The sequence below is a fragment of the Saccostrea echinata genome, unplaced genomic scaffold (assembly GCF_033153115.1).
Source record: "Saccostrea echinata isolate AGI-Se365-2 ecotype Australia unplaced genomic scaffold, CSIRO_AGI_Sech_v1 ptg000003l, whole genome shotgun sequence".
Classification (NCBI taxonomy): domain Eukaryota; kingdom Metazoa; phylum Mollusca; class Bivalvia; order Ostreida; family Ostreidae; genus Saccostrea; species Saccostrea echinata.
Window position 1 is genome coordinate 10,705,491 of NW_026889752.1, and position 27,951 is coordinate 10,733,441.

Here is a 27,951-nt window from a genome sequence, read left to right on the forward strand (position 1 = left end):
CACACAGACATACAAACAGAAGGATAGACAAAGTGTACGCCACTTAAATAAGTAAACAATTTTCATAACTCGCAATACAGTAGGGAGAAAATGTTTTGGTCAGAAAAATTGTGTCCAGTATTGATGTACATTATGTACATCACTATGATATGTCAAGATACCGTAATTCTTGAGATATTTGATATCTGATAAACCAACCTATTTTTTTTCTTGTTATATATACTTGGAAATTGAAATAAAGTTTTAATTCAGTAGTAATGTTTATCCGGAAATTATTTTTTGCCTCATTTTTATACATGTACTGAAGTTATTGGTGTTTGAGGTCGACAATTTTTATATATCAGTGAGGCGAAAGTGATGAAAGTTCTTTTTTGACAGAAAGTGGGGATTTGATTGAAGTTTCAGAGAGAGAGAGAGAGAGAGAGAGAGAGAGAGAGAGAGAGAGAGAGATTCCTGGTCTTTTTTTATGAATTTATATAATATCATGTTATTTGCACTCGTCACATTAGTACAAGTACATGTACATGTAGTATGTATAGACAATATGAACAGGACGACAATATGTACATTGACAATCGCGCTGCATAAAATAGGCTTTGACAGATATGCTTGTGTGATTTACATGTACACGACAATTAAATTAAAAAAAACTACATAACACTCTTAAAGGTAGGTAGCTTCATAATCTGCTACCTGTTAAAGGTAAAGAGCTTCATAATATGGTAGGTAGGTAGCTTCATAATTTAGTGCCTGTTACAGGAAGGTACATGTAGCTTCATAATATGGTGGCTGTAAGAAGTAAGTTACTTCATATTTTGGAATCTTACAGGTAGGTAGCTTCATAATCTGGTACATCATGTAGATAGGAAATTTTATAATACTGTACCTCTTACAGTAAGAAAGTTTCATATTTTGGTACTTGTAAGAGGTGGGCAGCTTCTAAATGTGGTATTTGTTAGAGGTAGTTAGATTCGTAATCTGGTATCTCTTACAGGTAGGGAACTTCATAATCTGGTACCTCATGCAGGTAGGTAGTTTTATAACCCATTGCCTGTGAGTAGCTTTATAATCTGGTACCTCTTACAAGAAAGAAGCTTCATAATCTAATGTTAGAGGTAGGTAGATTCATTATCTGGTACATAATGGAGATTAGCAGCAGTAGTATTTGAGGAAGATAGTTTTGCAATCTGGTACCTGTAGGAGGTAGGTAGTCCTGTAATCTGGTACCTGTTAGAGGTAGGTAGTTTTGAACCCGGGTACCTGTTAGAGGTAGGTAGTTTTAAAATCTTGTACCTGTTAGAGGTAGGTAGCTTTAAAATCTGGTACCTCCTAGAGGTAGGTAGCTTTGAAATCTGTTACATGTACCTGTTAGAGGTAGGTAGGTTTGAAATCTGGTACCTGTTAGAGGTAGGTAGCTTTAAAATCTGGCACCTGTTAGAGATAGGTAACTTTAAAATCTGGTACCTGTTAGAGGTAGGTAGCTTTGAAATCTGGTACCTGTTAGAGGTAGGTAGATTTGAAATCTGGTACCTGTTAGAGGTAGGTAGATTTGAAATTTGGTACCTGTTAGCGGTAGGTAGCTTTAAAATCTGGTACCTGTTAGAGGTAGGAAGTATTAAAATCTGGTACCTGTTAGAGGTAGGTAGCTTTAAAAATCTGGTACCTGTTAGAGGTAGGAAGTATCATAACTTGATATCTGTACATTTTACAGTGACAAGCTACATAATGTAGTACCTGTTAGAGGTGGGAAGTTTCATTTTCTGGGGGGTCGTAACATAAAGGGTACTTAAGTCTAACACCATGCTAAATGTACAGTGTTGATTTAATACCCTAACTAAAAGCGTGCTTAGATATGACAATCTTAGCAAAACTTAGGCGGTCGGTAGAGGTGATTTTAGTATGTCTTAACTTTTATACACATGTTTAGAACTATCAAACGTTGATTCTCGGCGTTAAAACATTCCTTTATTCATATTAATATGCATTAAAGAAAATAAATATCACTGGTTTAAGAATTTTAGTTTTTTCATGGGGGGGGGCATACATATAAGTGCCGAATTTTATTTTTGGGATAGTTTTGAAATACTTGTTGGACCTATATTATAAACGCTATCATTATTAGTAAATTGTACAAGGTTATCATGGAATTGTTATGCTCACTGTGAAAATATGAGATGAATTATATTTTAAAAATAAACAGAAAAATTTTCGGTGAATTAGAATATGATGACTAGAAAGCTAACAAAGAGTGTCTGAAAATTAGATTAAATGAGAGAGAGAGAGACAGACAGACAGAGAGAGAGACATAGAGAGACAGAGAGAACTGTTAATAACTTGGAGACATTAAAAACACTTCCTTTCGATCCTTGATTAAATTGTAAATAAGTATATAATAAAAGGTCTATGTAGAGTCTTTGCACACCGGCATTCTGATACATGGAGGGGGGGTTAAAATTCCCAAATTTTTTGTACCTTGATTTATAAGAGTTTCAATTTCAAGAAAGAAGACGTTCTGTTATAGTGCCATGTCTGCGAGAATGACAAAGCGAGTAAAAATTTGTCAAAAGAAAAGAATAATGACAAAAGGTAACTGAAAACATCGCAGTCTCGAGTGATAAACAAAAGGTGTGTAATTACAAAAATAAATAAAATAAATAAAAATGAATGTGTACATTAAATAATATATATATAAAAATAATTAAATAATTTAGAAAATAAACTTCATCATACATTTTTTGTGGAGAGAGAGAGAGAGAGAGAGAGAGAGAGAGAGAGAGAGAGAGAGAGCTCCGTAAGTCTCTTATATAATGTTAAAATTATTGTGACAATACCCCCTCGCCCTCCACCCCCCCCCCCCCCAAGTTCGAATGCACTATATGCTCCTAAATCAACAATTAGAGGACTTTAATTGTCTGTCTCCCTTTATTTTTCTTAATTATTACGTTTTACATATTAAATAAACATTAACCTTTCTATAGAACGATTGATCTGGAACTTTTTAATAAGGGTATAAATTCATGGGGATCACCGTTGTAATGCGAGATAACTCGTACGCACTTATGGAGAGATAACTCCTGCCAGCCACCCTGCAAGCGGTACCGGATAGCCTCAACCGTTTATTTGATTAAATAATAAAACTACTATAATTCAAGACACTGAACAAGTATTTTTCATATAATAAATATTTTTTACTTCAAACACATTTTAATGTTAACATCATGGCACAATACATGTAAAGTGATAGTATGTTTATTATTTAAAAACGTTACTTTTTTACCTAACACCTGCTGCACTCTTTATTTACATCACATTTTAAGCAATGTTTTATATAAGATTTTTATATGTACATTAAACACGGAGAACTTAGTTTTTCACGACTGAAATACACATTAGCATTTTTATTTCTTTACATTTACTGCACTTTATGCCTCATGTCATCAGCACGGTTTTATTTCACTATCACAATCCCACTTGTAACAGTTCTGATGAGGAGACTGTGCAGGACATGAGGTCGATGGTCCCATTTTGGATGCTTGGACGAATTCAGAACATAGGGATTCCTTCTAATTTTCATTTAACCTTCAAAGTGAACTGATCTAATCAGCGTCATTGCCATTAAATATATGTTGTTCGTTGACATCATATTCAAAATTCATAGTAAAGTGATTTATTTTCAAATTATTGAATATTAAACTTCTTGGTAATTTTTTTTTACCAAAATGTAAATTATTTTAAGATTTGAGTTTTACCGTGCAGAATTAAATTGATTTTGAAATGATCTATTGTTATATTAAATGTATTTAGAGTAAATGCTTTGAAACCTTTAGTTAAAAGTGGAAATTAAAAAACGCCATCAAAAATTTATCTCATTTAATAGGATAATTTGAAAAAAAGATTTAATAGGATATATTAAAAAGAAAAATGACATGAACGTTTTTTTTTTTTTGGCTGTCTAAATGCAGGTATAGATTATTATAATAATATATAACAGTTGATGCTTTGAAACACTAAAACATTAAAAATGAATAGAAATAAAAAATTATTTAGTACCATGAAAAAACTTATTTAATAGGATATATTGAGAAGAATTAAATGATATTTTGAAAAGAAGACTGACCTGATTTTTTCATTTAAATAAACAAAGTTTATTATGAAACGTATTTAGAATAAATGCTTTGAAAACTCATTTAAAAATAAATTAAATATAAAAGAAATATTTAACACCTTTGAGATATTTAATTCATTTCATAGGATATATTGATATATTTTTCCAATTAAACACAGTCATAAATGCAGGTAGTTTATTCATATAGATAAACTCTATCTATATCCCTTGGAGGGCTCCTTCATTGAGTGTGATAATTATACTGTTGCTTTAGCGAATAGACGTTCGGGGAATACACCGTCGTGTTCTCTGCTAATCCGTATACACAGGAAATGACTTAATATACAGTAAAGACTCATGCAGTAGTTGAACTTTAATTGTGCTGGATTAATTTCCAATGTCCCTGAGACGATTTTAAATAGTAGTAAACTACTGGAAATGAATTATTCCTACTATTCTTTTGAATTATAGTGATTTGTGTTAATATTACACGTAGATGTAGAAGTTGTAAGATTTCAAAAGTTTTATGAAAATAATTTGACATGATTAGAGGACGTCAGCTATCGGACAATTCTGCATATATTTTTAATTATAAGGCAATGTATTATTGACCCATGTGAGACCTATGTGAGTCCCTGCGTATTGTGGCAGATTTTAATTTCTGGCTACATAGCGCTCATCTTCCAACACTTACAATGGCTATTTTCCAAAACATCTGATAAAGTTTTATCTAGTTTGAATTATTTTTGTCGGGGCAGTGCATACATGTAAGGTATCACACCGGTAACTGTCTTCACTATGTAATTCTATATAGAATAAAAAATCATTAAAAATCAGGTATTCGAATTCATGAAAAAATATTTAGCAGGAAGTGTTAAACGTTACCAGTCACATCAGCTGACACCAAAAAATAGGGTACGTACACGGCATTTTCTGATTTTTTTTCCATCCGCAAACAGGAATACCCTCAAAACCACGTGTATTCAATGTGTTTATAAACATCCTGTGTGCACCCCAGGAAGTGGCTTCCTATGCCACGAAAGAAATAGTTCCTGTCAAAAACCTTTCATATTTTACAAAGTACAGAAAATATCCTAAGCACATATACCAAAAATGTAAAAATAGAATAAGGGAAAATAAAAAAATTCTCACAATAAAAAAAATATTTCTTTATTATTTATACAGAGAAAATGACACAAAACTCAGTATAGAATTTATACTTATTTATTGTGGCGAGTATTGGCCGTGGCACAAGAAAATACAAACATTGTGGGATGCCATTTCAACTGGGCAATCCCACCAAATTCAAACACCATGTGTGTTTCAAATTCTAACCGTCCCGGGTTTACCGCGGAGGGTCAGCACACATACAAACTGTTCAAAATCAACATACAAACTGTTCAAAATCAAAGTCATATCTCAAACTTTAAATATCAATCATTTCAACTTCACATATGAAATCTTGTACATAATATATATCAAATATCTCAAACTTCATAGATCAAACATCTCAAACTTCAAATATCAAACTTTTTCATATTTCAAACTAGTACTATATATTACAGCTCTAAAGTATATATCACTGTCACCAAGAGTAAGCTTATTAGCTTAGTTTACACTAGCATTAGCATATCAACAAGGTGACAGTTCAGTACAAGTTTCACACAAATATTCAGTTATCAGTTGACTTGGTGTGCGCAGACGCCACATGACTGCAAGCTGGCACAGATTGCAGTCACCCCACACATTGGGGGAAGCAAAACAAGTCAACTGTTCCACGACCAATACTGCCCAAGACCCCCCTCCCCAATGGGTACTTGCACACATCTTGATGTATGGATGTGTTCATCCTTAAGCAGACTTGGAATTAATTTTGAATTTCCCTCTATTAAGAAAGGTGCTATAACACATTAAGTAAGCAAAACTTGCCAATGAAATATGTGGAGCAGAGCAAACATCTCTGAAACCTCTGAATCATAGAGGTGGGATCAGGTGCCATGGAGGAGTAAGCATCCTCTGCCGACCGGTCACACCTGCCGTGTCCTTATCATGACAGGGAAATAACAGAAAAATCTGTCGATAATTCAGTGTGTAAATAATATTAATGGTCTAACAACTACCAGGAAGTATGAAAAACATCAGTCAGCATTTGACTTAGTGATAGATTTTATTTGCTGACAAGGTCATTGTATCGACCATAGAACTTACGAAATGATGACTTTAAAAGAGACTTGATATTGTGATATGATATCATATATATATATAATGTCATGTATCTCACCTATTCCCTCAATGCCTTATAAAGCTTTGGTCTTGTAGTAGAAAGAAACTTCCCTACTATCCTGCCTCACAAATGTATATTCCACCTTGTAATGCATTTACATGAAGTTTACCATTGCTTGTTAATTTTGTTTTGAATTGTCCATTAGCCAAGGCAAGTTTTATATATAGGTCGTAATTCATCAAAACAAATATCTGGATTTATAACCAAATAGGGGGGAGTTTCATTCATTATCATTACATATAGCATAATTCTCAATCCATGAAAATTGCTAGGAAAGCCAATGCATATGCTGCTATTTGATGAACCAAGTTTCATGTCACCGAAGGTGACACATTCACTCTCTAATTAGCAAATTTAAGCAGAGCTATTTGAAATCCTTAATTACATTTTAAAAACTCCAGTTTCAAGGTTGAATCTTGCTATATTCCTATTGATACCCAAATATGTAGTTTCTTGGGAGATTCCCAACACAAATGTGGATTACACAATTATAAGAATATATCACACTACTTACTGATGGTTACCAATGGTTGTAGGACTGTCAATTATAATGATATTTTGAAAACATATGCTGGTCTTAATGATATTCCTAGAAAAAGATACATTACCTGATACATGTAGCAAGCTTATTCAAATTTATACTTAGCAATAACCAGTTTAGCTGCAATGAAGATATCTGGCACTTTGACGGTGCCAATTTGAACCTGTGATTTTTAGGCTGCAATTTTATTACAGATGCTTGTCATACTAGTATACTCAACTAATCTTTACTTATGTGCTAATTCCTTTACCTCTGATAAAGAGTCTTTCAATAAACATTATTAATGCCTGTGACACATGTATGCGCATCAGAACTCTATACAGCTCTGCATGACCATATTGTTCCAGTGTAGTACAAAATGCATAGTAAAGTATAAAATTCTTTTAGGTATAGATGTTTGATTATTAATGACACCAATTGGAGATATATTTTCATATGCAATGAGCCTGAATATAACTAGTACTGCTATCAATATGGACTTGATCCAAAAAAGGAAATTATATTTTTCTGGTGTTCTGATTAAAAACAAAACCAAACTCATTAAAAATGTAAACCAAATGCACACCCTGAAGTCTTAGAATAAGCATTATATACATGTACAAAATTACAAAATATAAGCACCCTGCTAGGAGTTTTCAGATCCAAACACCTTAAAATGTAGCCCAATGCCCGAAGTCAAACAATCAGCATTATCTGTATAAAATTACAAAATTTAAGCATCCTTCTTGGACTTATGAGAAATAATTGCTACATTATTAAAAATTTAAGGTACATGTACTTGACAAAGTCTTTCTTTGGGTCACTTCTGATGTCTAAAGACAACTAAATATAATTAAAATAAGGCCATATATTCATTTTGCAACATACAATCTGATGAATGTTGTATAAGTTTTAATTGCTTTACAGAAGTAATTGTAATTTTATCTGGTATTTGGAAGACTGAAATCTTAAATTACATGGTTACTCCAGACTGGCACCTACTCCTCGAGCATTTTTCCCTTGACATCTCAAATATCCGATATCTCAATTGAAAGTTATTTCTTGTCCCATAAGTTCAAGACAATGAGGTTTGGTTGTATTGACTTTTTTGATTTAATAATTGGTCACTAAGGTATACATGTATTCATAAATAAGTGATCACAAAAACATTCTTGTACAAGATGTTGCAATTTCCAACATTACATTTGCACTCTACAGGATCATAACAAAGATATTCTTATTCCAGTAATAGAAAATGAATGTTTATCTAAAAATATTTTGCATTTTCCTTTTCATTAAAACTTAATCAATGAGATTGATAAATTATGTGGTTAAACAATGATAAATCCCCCCCCCCCCTTTTTGTATTACAAGATCATTTTTTCCAATTTAATAGCTAGCAAATAGAATCCTCAATGAGAGCACCTAAAGATACGAGATTTGAGAAAGGCCCTTTCTAGAGGTTTACTGCTCCCAGTCCCCACACAATTAGGTTCCCCCTGATTCAAGTCATATATATTGAGTTGGAAGCTGTGTAAATCTGTAATAACTAAAGATATGCAACTGATCTTATGACTTACCTATATATCAGAGCCTCCTAAATGTCAACAACATTAGTCTAAAATTTCATGAATACAAAGCACTGAAATCCAGGAAAGCCCTGGAGCATTTAAATAAATATAACAATACTCTTTTCTGGGCAAGATAGGTGGTTTCATTCTCCCTTTTATTAATTTTTTTTTTTTTATATATATATAATCTAGTGCTCTAACTTCAATTACAAATTCTTTCATGAAACAAGAATTTTAGGGCTTTCATTGGTTTTGATGCTTTCATAAATTAATTCTTTCTCCAAACAAATCATTGTTTAGTCTGAGCCCTGTTGTAAGTAGTGTCTAATAGTTGGATTTGAAAGATTCACCAAGTTCTACTTTTACAATGACACAGAACATTGTATCTGTTATATATCATACTACCTGAATTTATACAAAAACCAAATTTAATCCTCTCACAAATAGAAACCAGCTAATATAAATATATAATAGGTCCAGAACATTCTACTAGTATAACCGGACATATGGCAAAGTTAAGGCTGCTGTACAATGTGCACCTAACAATAGCATCTATGCAAAATCTATTGAATTATTTTGACCTTAGTTTTGAACAATTCCAGGCAACTGCAAGTCTTTTGTCCTTATTTTGAGAGAATTCTATGGTAAAATTATAATATGATTTGAATGTATTTTTGAAAGATTATTTTATTGTGACATAATTTTGTAGGATTAACTGGTTAGTTATATCTATTTTGTTTTCAACTTGACTTTCTGGTACTTTTAGTTGAAACTTAACTTAATAGGTTTTTTTTTTTTTTTTTTGTAAGCCCCCCCCCCCTTTCTTTAGAAAAAAACAGAAATAAAATTCTTCACCATAAGCTTGAAAGGTAACACTTTAAGCAATGATTTTTTTAAAAGCAATATTTATACACTGTATAAGCAGTCTATTGCTTATATTTTGGTCTCATTCTACAATGGCAAAGATTAATCATGATACATGTACACATTCAACTGATTTATGTATTTCAAAGGTGGTGGATGTACCTGATGTATTGGATTGTGATGATACATATATTCAATGTCTGGTTTTCCAACTGGTTCACAGACTATTTGCGATTCTTTTCTTTGACTTGTATTGGGGCCCATCCTCACTGTGTCCACAGAAAGGTCCGACCGAGTTTCCATATTGTTGTTCCCCTATTCTGGGTTTGCATTTTCCGATTTCGACGCAATATGAAACAAAAAGACAATAATTAATGTTGATAACCAATATTTGATCATTTAATAACAAAACAAAGGTAAATTAATTATTTTTTGGCATAACCGCGTGTGCGTCGTCTGCTTCGTAAAAATTTGAATCCAACATCATCCGCCTTATTTAATAAACGTCAACAGTAATAAAAGATTTAAAATGGTTGAAAAACAATTCATAAATGGAAAATTATACGATTTTTTAAAATTACAAAGCAATAATTAGATGTATTCTTTGCAAGCATTTGATATGCGTCTTTACCTTTGAAAGGTTCAGCAGAAAGGAATGTGAAGAACAAACCCGACCCTTTATATAGACAACACTTGCTGTGTCATCCAAGCCCGACTCTTAAAAACCAACGTACAAGGGACCTATATACTAGTATATAGGTCCCTGCAAATATACTTTTCTCGTAAAATAAAGGCATCTATTTTGTATACACAAATAGATGCTATTATGTATGGAACTACAATTGAATACTAACTACTAAGTTCATTTTGATTGGTCAATTACCGGTGTGATACCTGTAAGGATTCTCCGACCAACAAAGTTGTCTATTTTGCTATTCCTTGACGTACTCTTGTTCCGGTGTACTGGATCTGACATTCTATCTCAAAACCATATTACAGTCGTTATGGCCGCTGATAGGTTAATTGTAATTTTGTCACCATGTCTCGAAAAGTGACGCTTACAAATTTCAATTGAATAACATCTAAATTACAAGTACATGTGTACTTAATAAAAAAAAGACATATAATGGCAATTTAAATGAGGATAAGCCCTTTCAGTTTCGCTTAAAATTGATGTACATTGTACGTGTAAATTTGGTGTACACACTCGATAAGAATCAATTAATTGAATTGAAAAAAATATTATAACCTGAGCATAATTTCTTATCAATAATTTTATTCGTAAACAAAATGATTTTACATACTACATGTACTTAAATATTTTGCCAAGCCAAAGATTTTACAATGATTAGTATTATAATGTATTATTAGGCTGAACTGGCTTAGTTCATCATTCATAAATTTTAATTAAATTTCAATTAAATTTTGACTGTCGGTTTTTAGCTCACCTGAGCTGAAAGCTCAAGTGAGCTTTTCTGATCACCCATTGTCCGTCGTCCGTCCGTCCGTCTGTCCGTCTGTCCGTCCGTCCGTCTGTAAACTTTTCACATTTTCAACTTCTTCTCAAGAACCACTGGGCCAATTTTAACCAAACTTGGTACAAAGTATCCTTGGGTAAAGGGGAGTTTAAATTGTTAAAATAAAGGGCCCCTTACAAGGGGAGATAATCGAGAAAAGACAAAAATAGGGTGGGGTCATTAAAAAATCTTCTTCTCAAGAACCACTGGGCCAGAAAAGCTGAAACTTATGTGGAAACATCCTGGGATAGTGTAGATTTTAAATTGTGAAAATCATGACCCCCGGGGGTAGGGCGGGGCCACAATAGGGAATCCAAGTTTTACATTGAAATATATAGGAAAAATCTTTAAAAATCTTCTCAAGAACCACTGAGCCAGAAAAGTTGAAACTTATGTGGAAGCATCCTGGGGTAGTGTAGATTATAAATTGTTCAAATCATGACCCCCGGGGGTAGGGCGGGGCCACAATAGGGAATCCAAGTTTTACATTGAAATATATAGGAAAAATCTTTAAAAATCTTCTTCTCAAGAACCACTGAGCCAGAAAAGCTGAAACTTATGTGGAAGCATCCTGGGATAGTGTAGATTTTAAATTGTTAAAATCATGACCCCCGGGGGTAGGGCGGGGCCACAATAGGGAATCCAAGTTTTACATTGAAATATATAGGAAAAATCTTTAAAAATCTTCTTCTCAAGAACCACTGAGCCAGAAAAGCTGAAACTTATGTGGAAGCATTCTGGGATAGTGTAGATTCTAAATTGTTAAAATCACGACCCCCGGGGGTAAGGCGGGGTCACAATAGGGAATCCAAGTTTTACATTGAAATATATAGGAAAAATCTTTAAAAATCTTCTTCTCAAGAACCACTGAGCCAGAAAAGCTGAAACTTATGTGGAAGCATCCTAGGGTAGTGTAGATTCTAAATTGTTAAAATCATGACCCCCGGGGGTAGGGCAGGGCCACAATAGGGAATCCAAGTTTTACATTGAAATATATAGGAAAAATCTTTAAAAATCTTCTCAAGAACCACTGAGCCAGAAAAGTTGAAACTTATGTGGAAGCATCCTGGGGTAGTGTAGATTCTAAATTGTTAAAATCATGACCCCCGGGGGTAGGGCGGGGCCACAATAGGGAATCCAAGTTTTACATTGAAATATATAGGAAAAATCTTTAAAAATCTTCTTCTCAAGAACCACTGAGCCAGAAAAGCTGAAACTTATGTGGAAGCATTCTGGGATAGTGTAGATTCTAAATTGTTAAAATCACGACCCCCGGGGGTAGGGCGGGGTCACAATAGGGAATCCAAGTTTTACATTGAAATATATAGGAAAAATCTTTAAAAATCTTCTTCTCAAGAACCACTGAGCCAGAAAAGCTGAAACTTATGTGGAAGCATCTTAGGGTAGTGTAGATTCTAAATTGTTAAAATCATGACCCCCGGGGGTAGGGCGGGGCCACAATAGGGAATCCAAGTTTTACATTGAAATATATAGGAAAAATCTTTAAAAATCTTTTTCTCAAGAACCATTGAGCCAGAAAAGCTGAAACTTATGTGGAAGCATCCTGGGATAGTGTAGATTCTAAATTGTTAAAATCATGACCCCCGGGGGTAGGGCGGGGCCACAATAGGGAATCCAAGTTTTACATTGAAATATATAGGAAAAATCTTTAAAAATCTTCTTCTCAAGAACCACCGAGCCAGAAAAGTTGAAACTTATGTGGAAGCATCCTGGGGTAGTGTAGATTTTAAATTGTTCAAATCATGACCCCCGGGGGTAGGGCAGGGCCACAATAGGGAATCCAAGTTTTACATTGAAATATATAGGAAAAATCTTTAAAAATCTTCTCAAGAACCACTGAGCCAGAAAAGTTGAAACTTATGTGGAAGCATCCTGGGGTAGTGTAGATTCTAAATTGTTCAAATCATGACCCCGGGGGTAGGGCGGGTCACAATAGGGAAACTTTGAAATATATAGGAAAAATCTTTAAAAATCTTCTCAAGAACCACTGGACCAGAAAAACTGAAACTTATGTGGAAGCATCCTGGGGGAGTGTAGATTCTAAATTGTTCAAATCATGGCCCCCGGGGGTAGGGCAGGGGCCACAATAGGTATTACAAGGGGGAAGTCTGTAATGAACAGCATGGCCAAAGTTACTCAGGTGAGCGATGTGGCCCATGGGCCTCTTGTTTGTTTGTTTGTTTGTTGTTTAACGAACAAAAAAATGAATGTAATTTAATGACAATTCTATAAAGTTTAGCCCTTTGGGCTCGGTAAATATTGTACTCCTCAGGTGGTAAAGTATTGGATTGATTTAAAATAAATAAATTTTGTTATTTAGCGTCCCTCTCGAGATTTTTTCTCTCATATGGAGACGCCACCACTTGCCGGTGGAAAGCTGCAAATTTATACCTTTACTCGGCACTGAGGGCCATTGAGCAGTGAGGGATCTTTTTCGTGCCAACACTACGACACGGGACCTCGGTTTATACGGTCTCATCCGAAGGACCGGTCTCCACGTCCCGCAGTGGATTGGAACTCGCGACGTAAGGATCAACTCTAGAGCAGGTGCTCTAACCACTGCGCCACGCGGGCGACTTGACTGCCAGTTAACAAATTTTAACACCTTTAGATCCATAAAATACTTTTAGTGATTTGGTACCTTTTCTGGAAAACCCAGTGGGGGCATTTGTCCATTTTTGACAGTTCTAGTTTAATTTGATTTCAATAAAACTTCGTACATTGTAAAAAGGTAGACTAAACAACGATACATATTTATTTGATTGTAATGATCAGACTACCTACTGTAAAACCACATATTTTCATGGTGTCAAATTTTTGTGGTTTGTGAAAAAACTATGGGTTCGTGGGGATTTGATTTCGTAGTTGAAGAATTGTTGAGTGTTTATGTATATATTTTACATTTCGCAGAGGACTTAAATTGAATTCGTGGGTCTCTTCATACCTTGTAAACAGCGTAAATTAATCCCCACACGAAAATTAGTGATTTCACAGTATGATATATTAGAAACTTTGAATAAAAATGGCTTAAAATTTCTTTCAAAATGTTTTTCATCCGTAAAGATTTCAATAAAATATTTTCATCCATTTTCTGTAGAAATGTGTTCATGGTTTCATGGTTAGGATATAAAATGGGAATAATTTCTTCCAATTTTCAGATGAGATTTTGAATACGGTGCTGACAATATACAGCCATGATCCGGATCAGCCTCTTCCTCAGTCGGATGAGATCCTGATGTGTACTCCACACACTACTCTGGATGAGGTCAGTTTATTATTTAGATTTTTTTCATCTGTTTTTATGTTCCTTAGTTTTTTTTTTTTTTTTTTTTTTTTTTTTTTTTTTTTTTTTTTTTTTAAATATTTAAGTATTTTTAACCAGAACTCTGTAACAAAGTATCCTTCAAACCTTGGATTAAGGGAATAATGCTCAGATTCGTTTAAAATATGACTTTTGAGCAGGGGGGTGGGGGGGGGGGAATTGGGCCACAAAGGGTTAAATGTTATACATAGAGATAGACAGGGAAATCAAAAAAACAAAAACAAACAAACAGCTGAAATTCTTCTAATGGTCAACAGAACCTTCATTATTTGTATTAATATGCAACATTCTCAATTGCAGATTCAAGGTTGTTCAAATCATGGACCTCAGTGAAGGTAGCGGTCACAATAGAGGGTCACAAATGTTACACATACTAAAATATGACTTCTTCTCTGGAACAGCACAACCAGGACTTTTGATATCATTATTAGTATTTATTATGCAAGTTTTTTAGGCAATGTAGATAAAGATAGTTCAATTCATTGCCCCCGGGGGTCCTAAGGTGCTACTATTGGCGTTGGCAATTTTGCATTTGAATATTTAGGGAATATATAGGGAAAGTTTTGAAATTTGCTTTACAAGAACACCAAGTTACATTAGGCGTTTGATTTTCAGGAAACCTCAGGTAGTTCATATTAAGATTTATTAAAATAGTTGCTATTGGAATATAAAGAAATTAAATAGAAACTACTTCTAAAAAGCGGCAGTGCAATATCTACTCATACAAATTTGCAAGCATCCAAATAGAGTGAAGGGTTAATTTATATTTCGCAGCTATGTTAAGGCTGTTCGAAGGCTTAACATGCATTAGATATATACTATTTTATTTTGAGCTATGTTTTGATTTCAATTTGTAATCTATGAATACATACACACTTAAGTTGTAAAGAGAGTTGAATAAGGTATTATAAAAAAGCATTTCCGTGATGTCACATGACAGTGTTGATCACGTGACGGACACTTATAAATTTTATTAAGTGTTGCACAAAAATCGCATCGGCACAAGTGAAAGACAAAGTTATTGTGAACGGCTTGTTACATAAATCAATTAAACGTACTCTTGGGTATATATAAAGTGCTGGGGGCAAGTCTGAATTTTATATCTTAAGAAAATATTTCACGAGAAATTCAACTTACCCGCATAAAAGGGGTCATTTTCCTCTCTTCATCGCAATTTATACAAAATGGGATAAATTACCTACAATCCCCCAGCAAAATTCAGTTAGAGGACATATTTCTCTAGTAAATTTACACAGAATATCTTCAATTAATCCTTATTATTCACTTGTGCCAGTCTAATATATACACGATTTATAAATTCTCACTCTGTCTACAGACGAGTAAGGGGGAGCGTTTCACAATTTTTTTTTTTGTAATTTTTTGAATACCTACATGTTAGACAAGAAAAAGGAATAACGATATTATACTGCAAATATTCACCATCAAAACAGCCTTAAAACAACAATCCAGACACATGAATTAAACATCAACGTAAAAAAATTCTACATGTGATGTGAAAGGAATGTAAAAGTTATGACACGTTCCCCGTCATGTCTGCTCGAATTTGCAGTGACTTGACGTCATATGCCATTATGACGTCATATCTAGGTAGTTCAGAGAAGTTAGTGCGGCTGGTACACTGTGACATTCTTCGGACAGCCTTATCCTAGCCGCGTTGTTCAAACCATAGTTCCTATGTTTCGAGTAGAGCTATAACAAGTTTTTAATTAATATGAGAATACATTGGAAATTGGATGAAAAAAGTTCAAGACTGGCATGCATCAATCTTTTGGAAATGCAAACATTGCCACGTCCCGTGACATTTATTTTTTCATTCTTTTCAAATAATTGACATTGAAACTACGATAGGGTTGAAATCGGCGGTTAAAGCTTATATTATACATGTTATCATAAAAAAAAAATTTTTAAAATCTTCTTCAGAACAGCATGGACACATTTATGACTTTAATATCCAGAATACCCATGTAGTGTGGATTCAAGTTCAAATGAGTCATGCATGACCCTCAGGAAAGATGGGAAATGAAACTTTTTCCACACAATGTAGTTTTACAGCAATCATCTGCCGAAATGCGGGCCATCATGAATCATTTGCTTTGTAGTTTTTTCTGGATTTTTTTCTTCAGAAAGTAAAAGTACAATGATGTTTTTAGAAAGCAACAGTATATTGTTTATAAGTTTCAAACAAAAAAAATCTATAAATATTTGTGCTTAAAAACAATGTCATTTTCTGTAAGTTGGAGACATTTTGGAGGAGAGCTGTCTTTGTTACGACAGAATCAATTGTTTGGTCAATAAATTTTACTAAATTTAGTATTTGATGCTTCTTATTAGGTGGAGATATTTTGGAGAAGAGCTGTACTTGACACAACAGACAAAATCCATTGTTTGGTCAATGGTGACCTCCTGGATTATGAAGTCAGTGATAAAGGGAAGAGAAGGCTGGAACATCACATGCAGAAAGCTGTAGAACTCGGTAGTTTTTCAAAAAACCAACTGAAGCCTTATTTAAAAAAAATTCCTCAGGTTTATCATGCTTTGAATATTTATTATCAACATCCTGTATTTCAATATTTCTGCAGAGATTCCCTACAAACTAGTGGTGGTCTGTAGCACAGAGGGGGAGTATCACTCCAGAATTGTGGCGGCCTTGGACAAATATAGACGCCCCCCTCTTCCTCTGATGACACATGACAACATGACAAAATATATCAAGGATAAGCTGACCTTTGACATCAGGAGACCAAGTGCTTCCCCTGCAGCTGAAGCTGACTTTGATCTGTGTGTAAAATTCAATGAATTAAGCACAGATACTCCGATTTAAAACGGATATTTTGAATTTCCCTGTCATTTTTATCAATATTGTTAGTTTTCAAACTCAGAAAATATCAACTTTAAACTTCACGTATGCCTAGGTCTTACAGATTTCATTTAGACAAATTGTTTTGTAATAATTTCCTGAATTAATCCTGTGAAGAAAAAATATTCATTATATAGTATATCAACTAATACGTTTTTTTCCCAAATATTTATACATGTATATAATTGAAAACCACTGCTATCTGATTTTTAGTTGCACAGTGAGAGTGGTGAAATCTTGGAGAGCCGGAGTTGGGAAGAGTTTACACAAGAAAAGATTGGCTGAAAAACTCGAAAGTTTACACAGTGGTGTAATCAGAAGCAAGAAGGCAGTGGTGTCTATCCCGTTACACGAGAGGGAAATTAACATTGACGACATCATGGATGTACTCCTGGAGAACACGTTGCATCCTGGGAAAATAGAACCAAGATTGTTCCACATTGATCTCTCTCATGAGGTGAAAATCATTATTGTTACTTGTATTATTACATGTAAGAAATTCTAGTCCCCCCACTGAAAAGCTTGTTAGATATCTTTTATATTCTAATTGGAACTGAAATACACATTAAAAAAAGGACTACAGAATCCTTCAAAAAATGGAATATTTTAAAATATTTATAATTTTCGCATTTGCACACAAATACTATATATTGTCTTGTATCTGTATACGTTAAACTTTCATAGGTCCAGGAGGGAGTGGACTATCTGTTGTTCCAGTTACTGATCCTGGGCTGTCTGACCAACAGTACTGGGCATGTGTGGAGGAAACTACCCTATGATCTCTACATTGTAGAGACCATGCCTCTACCGGGCAGGGACTACAAGAAGCAGGTCTGATCTACAAACATTTAAAATTTAAATTTAGTAAGGACCCTGATTAAATGCAGATCCCCATCACTAATCATTGTATTTATTTTATCTGTCTGTCTCTCCGTCTTTGACCAGAGTCCACCCTGCAAGTTGTAATCATTACGCTTAGGTCAATTTGAGTTCGGGGTCCGCTTACAACTATATATGCTGTTCACTTACTCTTCACTCTTGAGAAAGATAATTCAAAAGAAAAATTGTTGAAAAAAACAATTTCTTTAATTTTTATGACACACTGGAAAATATCCGAAATCAGAATATCACAGAATATCTGGATTTCTAAACATTATTTTAATCAAATTCAACTTGGAACTAAAAAGAAATAAACATAACTGCTGTTTGACCACCGATGTTATCTTCTATTAACTCTGCGTGTAATTGGATGCTATGGATTCTAAATTTTACTTTTATTGATTAAAAAAAAACTTTTGAAAAAAGAGGCATAAGAAAGTTTTTTGTTGAATTTAATGTGTTCAGTTATATAAGACTAGAATTACACTTTCAAATCAGGAATATAAAACTTATTATCGTTAATTATCTTTATGTTAAAATAATATAAATATATAAAAACCGTTTTTAATATATGGTTGACTATTTCCTAACGCAGCTATGTAAAGGCTGTCCGAAGGCTTAATGTGATTAGATATATACTATTTTATTTTGAGCTATGTTTTGATTTCAATTTGTAATCTATGTGTACATACACAGTTAAGTTGTAAGGAGAGTTGAATAAGGTATTATAAAAAAGCATTTTGTGATGTCACATGACTGTGTTGATCACATGATGGACACTTTTAAATTTTCTTAAATGTTGCACAAAAATCGCATCGGCACAAGTGAAAAACAAAATTATTGTGAACGGCTTGTTAAATAAAACAATTAAACGTATTCTTGGGTATATATAAAGTGCTGTGGGCAAGTCTGAATTTTATTTCTTAAGAAAATATTTCACGAGAAATTCAACTTTCCCACATACAAGGGGTGATTTTCCACTCTTCATCGCAATTTATACAAAATGGGATAAATTACATACAATACCCCAGTTCAGTTAGAGGACATATTTCTGTAGTAGATTCACACAGAATATCTTCAATTAATCCTTATTATTCACTTGTGCCAGTTTTATGTAAATAAGATTTATAAATTCTACCTCTGTCTACTTACGTGTAAGGGGGAGCATTTCACATTCTTTTTTGTTATTGTTTGAATACACGTTAGACAAGAAAAAGGAATACCGATATTATACTGCAAATGTTCACCATCATAACAGCCTTAAAACAACAATCCAGACACATGAATTAAACATCAACGTAAAAAAATTCAACATGTAATGTGACAGGAATGTGAAAGTTGTGACACTTTCCCCGTCATGTCTGCTCAAATTGCAGTGACTTGACGTCATATGCCATTATGACGTCATATCTAGGTAGTTCAAAGAAGTTAATTTGACTGGTACACTGTTACATTCTTCTGACAGCCTTCTCCTAGCCGCGAAGTTACTACTCTGACTGGCTGAGATCCAACATTGTAGATTTCATACTACAGTATTTCCCCTGCATGAGACCTTCCAGCTGATCATAACAATATTTTTTTGTACATTCATAGATCGAGAACTTTCAAATTGATACAATTAGTTATGAAAATTATGTTCAGCTGCACCTACCTTCCAGGTGACCATAACATTTTTTTCTACCTTAAGCTAAACAAAGATTGAAAAGTATTAATTTACTTATTTATGCATTTATTGCATGATTGTGAGGGAAGTATGAAGATTTATTCAGCCAAGAAAAATCAAACTCCCCAAGGGCTCTTTTTAAATTTTCATACTTCCCTCACGATCATGCAATAAACTGTTCATTATACCAAAACAAGCCAAGCTTTTAAAAATAAACAGAAACTGTCACATTCCGCACCGCTCTCACGTTCACATTCATTTTTTAAAAGTCACCGAATTTGTGACGTCTGCTGCTCTCGGACGCTTTCGTTCAACAAACGATAAGTATTGCGGGAATATGCTCGAGATCTCCGAATAGGTTGAATATGATGAAAAGCATGACAACGACAGGAAATATTTAAGGAATGTTTTTAAGTTTTGTGTGAGTTATTGGTGTGTAAATCACACAGACTTGTCACGTAGGCATATTTCATGAAAAATATGCCTACGTGCAAGTCTGTGTGATTTACACACCAATAATTCACACTAAACTTATAAACATTCCTTATATTTACATTTTACAAGTTTAAAAGAACCAATGATATACTCAATATTCAAATTCCTTGCTGCCCTATATAGTTACATTTTTATTAACGTCTTTTTTGCCTTATTGTGACGTCACTTTAGCGCGTGTTTCACCATGTATATTTCTACGCGTGAGTATACACAAAAATGACTTTCAAATCAATTTCACAGTTGGCTTAGTAGAAAAACACAGCAAATGTAAATATAAAGTTTTATGGTCCTGTCTCGTGACCTTCAAGAACCCATCAGATAACGCGTTGTGTAGAATAATTATAATGAGGTATAATAAAAACAGTTTTTTCACCTTCACCCAACTTCCAGGTAAGCATAATATTTAACTTTATGGCATATTTTCTGTATCTTGTTCTCTGTTTGATGATTAATTGAAGATATAATAGAAACTGAATTGATAACAATTGAGTTAAAAGTTGACATTTATAAATTGACCAAAAATAAATAAATAAATAAATAAATAAATTAATTAATTAATTAATAAAAATGAAAGAAGAGGGCAATCAATCTTATTAGTTATAATCAGACAAATTCATATTTGATAATTATACATGACAAATCAAAGTCACTATAAATTAATTAATCTTTCAGAATCAGTCAATCTATTTAATGAATAATCTTCAGTTTAGTTTAAAGAAATTAAAATTCATAAGATTTTAACCCCTAATCATAATAAGGTATAAACAAATGATTGTTATCAAATGAAACAATCATGTACTAGTGTATGACAGATAAGAATTTAAAACAACCATACACACATTAAATTCAAATTTAAACATTTTAGCTCATAAGCCGAAGGCTCAAGTGATCTCTTCTGATCAAAATTTGTCTATTGTCGTTGTCATCGTAGACTTTTCAATTTTTATCTTCTTTTCAAGAAACACTGTGCCAATTTCAAACAAACTTGGCACAGAGTATCCTTAAATTAAGGTAATTCAAATTTGTTCAAAGGAAGGCCCATGCCCTCATCCAAGGGAAGATAATAAAGAAATAGTGAAAATCGGGTAAGGTCATTTAAAAATCTTTTCATGAACCACTAGTCTAGAAAAGATGAAACTTATACGAAAGCTTCCTAGAATAAAGTTTATACAAGTTTGATCACTTAAGGTAGGGTTGGGCGACAAAGGGCGATCTAAATTTTATATTCATTTGGAATATAAAGGAAAAATCTTTAAATATTTTCTTCTCAAGAATTAGCAACCCATGATTATTCATATTTATATGGAAGTATCCTCAGATAAAGCAAATTCAAATTTGTTCAAATCGTAACTCTTGGGATAGTTTTGGGAATACATAGGAAAAATCTTTATAAAAATTTCCGTCTCAAGAAGGGCAAACCCATGACAAGTCATAAATCTATTTAAACTTTCTCAGACCGTGTAGATTCAAATCTCTTCAAATCATAACCCCCGCGGGTTGGGGTGGGGCCAAAATGGGCAATCATAGTTTTACGTGCTGAATATGTATAGGAAAAAAATCTTTAAAAATCTTTTTCTCTAAAAGAGCAAACCCATGATTACTGATATGAATAGAAGTATCCTCAGGTAGTAAAGATTTACATTTATCTCAAATCAGGACCTGTTGGAGAAGAGTGAGACCAATACCGGGCGATCAAAGTGTTACATAGGGATATATAGGAAATATAATATAAAAATAACATAATTTGTCATATTGATATGGACGCACTTTCAGTTAGTGAAGATTCAAGTTTGTTCAAATAATGACAAATGGGGGTGACTGGGGTCACATCGGGGGGTAAACGTTTTACAGGTAAATATATTGGAAAAAATTATTCAAAATATTCTCCCGAAGAATAGCAATGCTTTGTTCAGTCGTATTAATGTGGAAGCATCTTCGGGCATTGCAGATTCAACTTTGTGCAGATCATGACACCTATGGTAAGGTTGGCCACATTATGTGATCTAAGTTTTTAGCTCACCTGAGCTGAAAGCTCAAGTGAGCTTTTTTGATCACTTTTTGTCTGTAGTCCGTCTGTCTGTCTGTCCGTCTGTAAACTTTTCACATTTTCAACTTCTTCTCCAGAACCACAGAGCCAATTTCAACCAAACTTGCCACAAACCATTCTTGGGTGAAGGGATTCAAGTTTGTTCAAATGAAGGGCCACACCCTCATTCAAGGGGAGATAATTCAGAAATAGTGAAAATTTGGTGGGATATTTTAAAAATCTTCTTCTTCAGAACCAATGGCCCAAAAAAGTTGAAACTTATAGAAAACCTTTGTTATATAGTATAGATTCAAGTTTGTTCAAATCATGACCCCTGGGGGTAGGGTGGGGCCACAATTGGGGTTCAAATTTTTACATAGGAATATATAGGAAAAAAACTTTAGAAATTTCTTCTCAAGAACAGCAAAGCCATGCTTAGTCATATTGATATGGAAGCATTCTCAGGTATTGTAGATTCAAGTTTGTTCAAATCATGTCCCCTGGGGGTAGGGTGGGGCCACAAGGGGAGATCAAAGTTTTACATAGAAATATAGGAAAAAAACTTGAAAAATCTTCTTCTCAAGAACAACAAAGCCATGTTTAGTCATATTGATATGGAAGCATTCTCAGGTATTGTAGATTCAAGTTTGTTCAAATCATGAACCCAGGGGTCAAAGTTTTACATAAGAATATATACAAAAAACCTTTAAAATCTTCTTCTCAATAACAACAAAGCCACAATTAGTCATATTGATATGGAAGCATCCCCAAGTATTGTAGATTCAAATCATGACCCCCGGGATAGGGTGGGGTCATAATGGGGGATCAAAGTTTTACATAGGAATATGAAGGAAAAAATCTTTCTCTCAAGAACAGCAAAGCCATGTTTAGTCATATTGATATGGAAGCATCCTCGGGTAGAGTAGATTAAAGTTTGTTCAAATGATTACCCCTGGGGGTAGAGAGGGGCCACAATGGGGTATCAAATTTTTACAAAGGAATATAAATATAGGAAAAAATCTTTAAAAATCTTCTACTCAAGAACAGCAAAGCCATTTGTTATATTGATAGGGAAGCATCTTCAGGTAGTTAAAAATTCAAGCCCCCCCCCCCCCAATGTAAACTTTTCAATACTGAATTGATTTGTGCTTTTTCCTAGCCATTGTGCTCAGGTGAGCTATGTGACCCATGGGCCTCTTGTTCATTAGAGTACGAGGGTTGTCGTGGACAAATGCTATAATTTTTTTTATAATGACCGCATTGTCAAACGTGCACAATTATATTTTAACAGAGACCATAATTTAATAAAAATATAAAAATAAATACAATGCACATTATTTTACGAACGTTAAAGGTGTAAATACTTTGTATATACAAGCTGCACGGCCCAGTCTGACGTAAAGCTAATTTCATGATAACGCCAAAAATATGAATTTTGAATTTTTATTACATGTTGATCAACACAGGCTACATTTTATTTTTTATGCCACACTGCCAAATGTGTACAATGTAATTTATACATAGAACATGATTGATATAATTTTAAAACTCAAATCAATCCATACACGAAAACTTACGAGTGTCATCAATATAAACACATCGTAAAAACAGGTTGCGCAGGCCAGCCCGACGTTGCGCTAGATTGATAACAACGTCATGAATAGAGAAATTCTATTTTTACCAAATAACAGTAGTTTACCACTTCTTGCAGTGTCTCCAAAATTGTGCACACCGTTGAAAAATTGTATATGCTAATTTCAAATCAATGAACTTCATATAATCCAATAATTTGAATGAATATTTTTTCTGACGTCGTGTCGACCATATTAAAACATGATTTATGACTGGAAGCTGTTCCGTTCGGATGGTCGACGTCGCTTTTTTGGTCAGATTTGTAATTTGAAAAATTATCCTTGCAGTTTTTTCTTAATTTTTTCACTATTTGTTTAGTAAGCGATACCCAAGATATCAGAAAATGATGATAGCCGTTTTATTGTGTTACTTTTAATTTTTATTAAGCTTTGATTTGTTTTATAAAGAAAATAATACTTTAAATCAAAAAACTACATGTATTTCAAAGTTTATGGCATTTTAATCCTAGACCGTGCGCTCTACCTGCGACCTTTTAAGACCCCGATAACATTTTACAAAATTATTCAGCTCTAACAATCAAAACCAAGTTATCTGACTTGGATTTTCATAACAAATCTTTTGATATACAATAAGTATATTTAGGACCATTCATTCTGACAAAAACGTCATTGTCCACGAATTTTATGGACAACCTTCGTATATAGGGAAAATAATCTGATGATAAAAACAGAAGGACCAAAATTACTCAAGTGAGTTGTGAGGCATGGGTTTCTTTTTTTTAAAAATGAAAACATAATGTCAAAATGCTACAACCCTAAAAAAAGGAGAGACTACAAAAACCAAACATACAAAGTAAAATCCTGCTTTAGATCGTTTTGTCAGTGTGCTCATCGCGCATTTATTGTCAATTCATATCCAGTTATCTAACCTTTATACCTACAAAGGGTAGTGTATGTGAATTTTCCTTCTTAGAGTAATAACAAAAAGATGTATCATATTTTTTTGTATATAAAATAAAAATATACATTTCTACATCAAACTAAAAATGGATAAAAGAATTTCCAAATTAATACAAATGTTTATGTTTATTTTTATGCCGATTCTCTGACTACCGTGAGTTCGGCTAGAATTTAAATGAATGTAACAACTGAATCAAGCCATATTACATGGTCTGCATTTCAAGTTATATCATTATAAAATTATCATTGATATGAAAATCATTTATTGCTGTTTTTTTAGTCAAATATGTTTGACACATTCAAAACTCAAGATTCAAGTCACCTTTCTGGCTCCGTGATAACTGTACTCCTCGACTGGCTTTATCATCGTATTGACTTCAAAACAGAAATCATTGTGTATAGTAATTGCACATCCAAATTAAACCTTTTTATTAAGTAAAAATGGATAGAAATAAATATATAACTAAATATTAGTTCGAGAACATATAAACAGCTGATAAAAATTTAATCTCGTCAATAATCGCCCAAAACGTTATACATGTATAACAGCCAGTTTGGGATATAATATCCTAAATGACATATGAATTTACAGTTCAAAAACTTAAAAAAATTATTTAGCTATAAATATTATTAAATCCAATAATACTTTCACGGAAACTTTATGATATAGTCCCTTATAAACCTTCATTTTTACTTTTTGATCGGATACATAGTTTGGGTTTCTCTTAGCAAAATAAAGACAATGCTTTATATATATATATATATATATATATATATATATATATATATATAAAATTGTGATTCCCATCTGTTATCTGCAACTCCTCTTATACCACTGAATAAAATTTAATGATGTTTTTAAAGTATATCTATTACACAGTGAAATTGTGAACCTCCTATATTCCTTTTTGATTTGACACATTTTCAGGTTTCCCATAGCAAAACATGGAAACTTCCATTCTTTCTATAATATCAGAGATGCCCATTTTTTATCCGCAACTCCTACTATACCACCGGATAAAATTTTGTGATACTTTCACAAAACATTTTTACATAGCGCCATTGTGCACGTACTTTTCCATAGCAAAAATGGGGTGGGGTATAATTTTGTAAACTCAGTGCTCACAGTACATCTAGTTTAAATTGTCACAAGAACAATTCGGCTACAGTTTATTAAGTTGATTCCAACACCAATAAAATGAAAATCTTTGCTGAAATCTTGAATTTTACATTGATGATCATAAAATTGCACTGACGTTGCCTCTATTGACTTTTCATTGTTTCTATACATAATCGCTTAACTGCGTAGACATTAATTTTAAGATCTCACTAATATTCAATACGCCACAAAAGCCATTTTGGGAAAAATGTAACATGTCGTGATTTAGTTATTTTAAGAAGGAAAAACACATGAAAAGTCTATAGAAATGAAAGATGTTTTAGGAATGTTTTTCGGAATCAGGTTGTCGCGTCACCTAACGTCAAGAACGTTAATCCTATGACCATGAATCCTATGACCGCACAGTAAAAATCACTGTATATTTTCAAAATATTAATAAATGGACGTATTTCTTTTATATACTAATAAACAAAAGATAAGAATTTAATCAGAAATAGGTCATTCGTCTTTGTACATAATATTTTTTCCGTAAATCAACGTGTCCGCGAAATTTTCGGATGACCCTCGCACGTACATCTATACTTATAAATTAATAAACTTTGAAAATAAACTCCGAATTGGGTGCGCCCGAGTTCTTACTAACTCCTCTAAGAATACACTAGATACAAGATGTTGTCCGTAAACTATATTAAGATTTCACTCGCATAGTAAGTATCGTGCATTAAATTAAAAGTCTACTTTCATTTTCTATAAACAGCCATGAAATAGCAGAAACGTGAGTACGGTGGCGTTTCCGGTTGGCGGATCTAAGTTACTGGCAATTTTTAATGAAATTGGCAACAAGCAATCGTTTATTTATTTCATAAAACTTCATCACTGTATTATTCAATCAAAACTTGATTTAAATGATATAAAAGAAATAAGGTGCGATAACCGATTAAAAAGGGAAATGTGCAAGTTATTTTCGTCATTCACCGATCTTAATATTGACGGAAGCTTCTAGAACATCATATAGCATCGAGCACGATGTTAAAAAAACACCGAGGCGATGAACATAAAAAAAGCTTTTGTGTGAATGGTCATTGAAATAATGGTAAATCATTGATAACACTATAAGTTGTGAATATATTTATATATCGAAAGATTATTACATATATGTAGTAGGTTTTCCTAATTTTATCGGTAAAATTTATATATATTAATTCCTCACTGAGAGCATAGTTGCAACTAACCCGAAGTACAATTTGTACTTAGTAATAAACTTTCTTACACGAAAAGAGAAAATTGATGAATAAGGTATTATTCAAATCAAAGCTGTAAAATTTTGTGCTTTAATCAATACATTTCAATTTTTTTTTCTGAATACAGTCTTTCGTATCAAATACTCGGCCTATTCATAGGGCGTTAAATGCTAATTTGAACAAAGGTACTTGGGTCTTTGTTTATAAATAAGTATGATCCTTATTGATATATGTATGTAAAAAAAGTGAAGTACATTTTTACATATCAATGAGGTACATACATATTCATAAACCAAGATCCAAGTACCTGTGAATTTCTACCCCCCCCCAAAAAAAAAAATCAATTTATCAGTAAAATGTGCATATCCATTGTTTTCATCCTTGACGGAAAAGAAATAAGAGCATCTGAAGAACAATATCCATAACATAGTACATGTATAACAGGTTTCACAATAAAATAAACTTCAATTAATGAAATTGTTATTTTTCAAGTTTTACGAAAGAGGGGAGGGGGTGGTGGTGGAGACGTACATCTACTTCGTGCGGGATTTTGGACAAAGTATTTCTTCCTGCTGTAATCCCGTAGGAGTCAGTAGAAACTACAATATATTTTCTGTCGGTAGTGGTAGAAATTCAATTCCCCGCGCTTGCTCGGGATTTTATCTAGTGCATATGAATTTGAAGGAAGGTTACATTACTGATAATGAAAAAAATTATAAATTCTTTTATATTTTAAAAGAGAGGATATATGAAATGCAGACATAGAAGCCTGGACATTCTACCTGCTGTTACCTGTCGATCTCCTCGAGAAAGTCTGAAAAAATACCAAGGAAATGCTCCAGGTACATAATTGCTGTTTTTTTTTAAATATACTGATTGTGTCATCTTTCAAA

At 33.3% G+C, this 27,951-nt stretch overlaps 1 protein-coding gene across 1 annotated transcript in view; it reads left to right on the plus strand.

The window, feature by feature from the left end:
* LOC133178456 (E3 ubiquitin-protein ligase RNF213-like) overlaps positions 1-27,951 on the plus strand; it is a 173,737-nt gene that overhangs the window by 55,065 nt on the left and 90,721 nt on the right. The window contains exons 14-19 of the mRNA XM_061313153.1: positions 14,041-14,147; positions 16,557-16,698; positions 16,805-17,003; positions 17,296-17,539; positions 17,767-17,913; positions 27,798-27,900. Of these exons, the coding sequence (XP_061169137.1) occupies positions 14,041-14,147; positions 16,557-16,698; positions 16,805-17,003; positions 17,296-17,539; positions 17,767-17,913; positions 27,798-27,900 (942 nt within the window). The remainder of the gene's footprint in view (positions 1-14,040; positions 14,148-16,556; positions 16,699-16,804; positions 17,004-17,295; positions 17,540-17,766; positions 17,914-27,797; positions 27,901-27,951) is intronic.